The 3752-nt window shown below is 42.2% G+C and overlaps 1 protein-coding gene across 1 annotated transcript; it reads left to right on the forward strand.

Annotated features, from left to right (window-relative positions):
* Positions 1-1981: 1981 nt before the first annotated feature.
* PTCHD3 (patched domain containing 3) lies at positions 1982-3597 on the forward strand (the record flags this gene model as incomplete). The annotated part of the gene is made up of 1 exon (XM_010295649.1): positions 1982-3597. A coding segment is annotated over one exon (1616 nt), but the record flags the coding sequence as incomplete, so codon positions are not given.
* Positions 3598-3752: the final 155 nt, after the last annotated feature.

Raw genomic sequence — 3752 nt, forward strand, 5'->3', positions numbered from 1 at the left:
TTTTTATACCTGGAAAGGGGCTTAAGCCAGTCTCTTCAGATCTTTATAACTAACGTTTAGACTTTTGTCTTCCTTGCATTAAAGCAAACAAATTATCAGTACGTTAGATGAACTGCTTTGAAGCCTGCTTGCTTTCCGGAAGCAGCCTGGCTCGCTGCCATCCAGTATTACCTTTTGGCGTGCTGCTTATCCTGTTCCTGGCTGATCTTCGGAGATCTAAGAGGCAGTCCCAAGCGTTTGAGAGTCATAGGCCTGGTTAAAAATCATGAGTCTTTCCTAGAATAACAATTCTGTGTGTTTTCTTTTTTTGGTTAGTGGGTTTACGTGGTTGGTTGTTATTACAGCCTCTTCAGGTAACATTTTCAAACTCTCCTTCACAATGGGAAGGAATAGGCATGAGTGAGAGGGCTGAGCACTGACATTGCTACTTAATCCTGGTATGCTAGAAGCGGCTCTTTTAAGAACACCATCTCATCAAAATGATAGAAGGTGGAGCCTGGAAGGAGCCTCATGAGGTCGCCCTCCCTGCTGCAAGGCAGGATCTAACTAAACCACTCCTGGCAAATGTTCTTAAGAACTTCTTGAGGATTAAACAGGAAACTGTTTCTAGTAGTTACTTCTCTCAAGAACTTTTGAGGCTTCCCTGATATTTTTAAGTTGATTGTTCCTTGTACTTCCACATACATGGAAGATAGTTGATTTTGTTGTTATTTTTTAACGGTCCTTTATTCCTTAGGACTGTTACTGTGCTGCCTTCCACCTTTTTCCTGGACACTGTCTTGCTCAGGAGGGATAGCTGCACTTCATTTAGAGCAGCTTCTGATTTGCCGTATTTTTAAAGCCAGACATAGCAGGGTAACTCCAGGTTTGGTTTATCTAGCTATATCAGCCGTTATGTTCAGCTGTACCCCTTTTTATATTTGTGCAGTGCTTTTTTGTTCATTTGTTTGTTTCTGAAGTGGAGGGCTTTGTTCATTAACTTGCTATAATTCTGAAAGCAATTAAATTAGCATTTCTCCAGTTTATCAAACTTGCTGTGAATTGATCATACCCGTTGAAATGCTTGGAACTTTTCCCTGACATCATTGGGAAATTAAATGCATTTTCTGTTTTCTCAATTAAGCCATCGACTAGCACTGTACTGCTGCTTTCCCTGAATGCCTTTGATCAAGACAGCTGGCCAGTTTTACAAATAATTGATCTTTGCCTCTTTACTGGCAGTTGCCTGTTCAGGCAGCAGGTAGTGATTTCATGTATTCTTTTACGCTTAGATGTACAATTTTTGCTTGCTCCTCTGTTCATGGGGTCTTGCTTCCCTTTGTTGTGTGATTAATTTTCAGGGAATAGAAGAGCCCTTGATACAGTAACATTGGCAAAATAGTGAAAGGTCTGTGATTAAAATCTCGAGAGCTAACAGAGCTGAGAGCAGCACATTGGCTCTTCCTTTCTGAACTTCGGCTCACTTACTCTTGGGTCTTAGCAAAAACTCTAGCCCAGGACCCGGTCTTCCTGGCAGGGTTTCCCAGGACTCTGGTGGGTAATATATGCAGGCGCATCAGTATAAATGTGAAGATGAATGAATAGTAAATCATGAATAAATGCTCGAAAGTAAACTGGAGGGAAGGTGAGGGGAGAGCAAAGAGCATAAAAAAGCAAACCACTGGAGAACTGGGACCACTGTTCTGCCATGTGGAAGCAACTGCTCTCCTTGTCTGCTGAAGGCAGAGCAAGAAATTAGTGGTCTAATTTGCCGCAGTGATGAAGAAGAGATTCCAGAGGTAGTGGAGGACACTTCTAACAATAAGGATACTTGAGCATCAGAATAAGCAATGTATTTACATCTATGTCATCGCCATCACTGGACACCTGGACAGCAGATACAACACACTTGTCACAGAGGGGCCATTACTTTTGTACCTTTGTTGGGTGTTACTGGAAGCTGGCATTTGCAATGCAGCATTAACTGTTTCTCTTCCTGCAGGAGTTGGTGTTGATGACATGTTCATCATGATCGCTTCCTGGGAGCAAAGTTCAAGAAAAAAAGAGAAATCCGATGTTAAATCTCGGTTGTCCGAGACTTACGCAGAAGCAGCACTTTCTGTGACCATCACCACTCTCACAGATGTTCTGGCCTTCTTCATTGGCACCTGGACTGCTTTTCCATCCGTGAGGTCATTTTGCCTCTATACAGGCACTGCTTTTGTCTTCTGCTATGTATATACCATGACCTTCTTTGGCGCAATTATTGTATTAAATCATAAAAGGGAGCAAGGAAACCGACACTGGCTAACTTGTATGCCTGTGGGAGTAGATAAAGATCAGGCTCAGAAGTCCTGCTTGTACAATGCTTGCTGTACAGGCAACTGTTCTGGGGAGTCAACTCAGCTAGAAGCCAAAGAGCCAGAAAGTGAACATCCAATGAGCATATTCTTTAGGAAGTATTACGGTCCTTTTTTTACAAATGTGTGGATCAAGCTACTTGTGGTGTTGCTGTATGGAGCATATTTGGGTGGCAGTATTTATGGATGTACTCAGATCAGGGAAGGCATCGATCTTCGAAATCTGGCGAGTGACGACTCTTACGTTATTCCATACTATGATGACGAGGACAAATACTTCTCAGCATATGGACCCAGGGTCATGGTTGTCATTACTCAAAGTGTAGATTACTGGAATGAGACCGTTCGTCTTGGCATTGAGAACTGCACACAGAATTTAGAGGGCATTTCCTACGTAGATAAGAACCTCTCGGAGTCATGGCTGAGTGTATACACAAAGCTTGCCGAAAGTGGTTTAGTAGATATAAGCAGTAAGACTCTCTTCATTAATAACTTGCCTACACTGTTTCACATTGCTCCCAGTTTTCAGTGGGACATTAACAAGACTCAGGATAACATAGAAGCTTCACGTTTCTTCATCCAGACGGTGAACGTGACCTCAGCTGTTGATGAGGAGAATCTTCTCAATCAGTTAAGAGAGGCAGCCAAGCAGTGCAGTATTCCGTTAATGGTGTACCACCCAGCGTTCATCTACTATGATCAGTACCTGGTAATAGTGCAGAACACCATTCAGAACATTGTTGTCGCTGCCGGGGCAATGCTCGTTGTCTCCCTTTTGCTTATTCCCAACCCGTTGTGTTGCTTGTGGGTGACTTTTGCTATAGCTTCTGTTATAGTCGGTGTTGCTGGTTTCATGACGTTTTGGAACGTCAATCTAGATTCCATATCCATGATCAACCTGGTCATTTGTATAGGGTTTTCAGTAGATTTTTCTGCTCATATTTCCTATGCCTTTGTTACGAGTGGAGAGTCATCAGCCAATAAAAGGGCAATCGAAGCTCTGTCCCTGCTAGGTTACCCAGTATTACAAGGTGCAGTTTCTACTATATTAGGAGTAGTTGTCCTGGCTGCAGCAAAAGCCTACATCTTTAGGACGTTTTTCAAGATCATGTTCCTTGTTATTTTGTTTGGGGCTCTTCACGGTCTTGTTTTTATTCCGGTGTTTTTAACCTTTTTTGGAAACTTGGGCAGATCACCGCACGATACCAAATCTAAAAAGCTGGAGTTTAGGTTTAGAAATGATAACGATTGTCCGTGACTAAGTTAAATGTAATATACTATATATCTATTGTATGTAGACTAAAATGCAGCGACTTTCAGGGAGTATAAGGAATGCACAAAATGAAGGACAGAAAAATAAATACAACAGGGAAGCAAAGGCTTCAGAAAAGGCAGGCAAGAAAAATAACAGAA

The sequence above is a fragment of the Phaethon lepturus genome, unplaced genomic scaffold, assembly GCF_000687285.1.
Source record: "Phaethon lepturus isolate BGI_N335 unplaced genomic scaffold, ASM68728v1 C13931626, whole genome shotgun sequence".
Lineage (NCBI taxonomy): Eukaryota > Metazoa > Chordata > Aves > Phaethontiformes > Phaethontidae > Phaethon > Phaethon lepturus.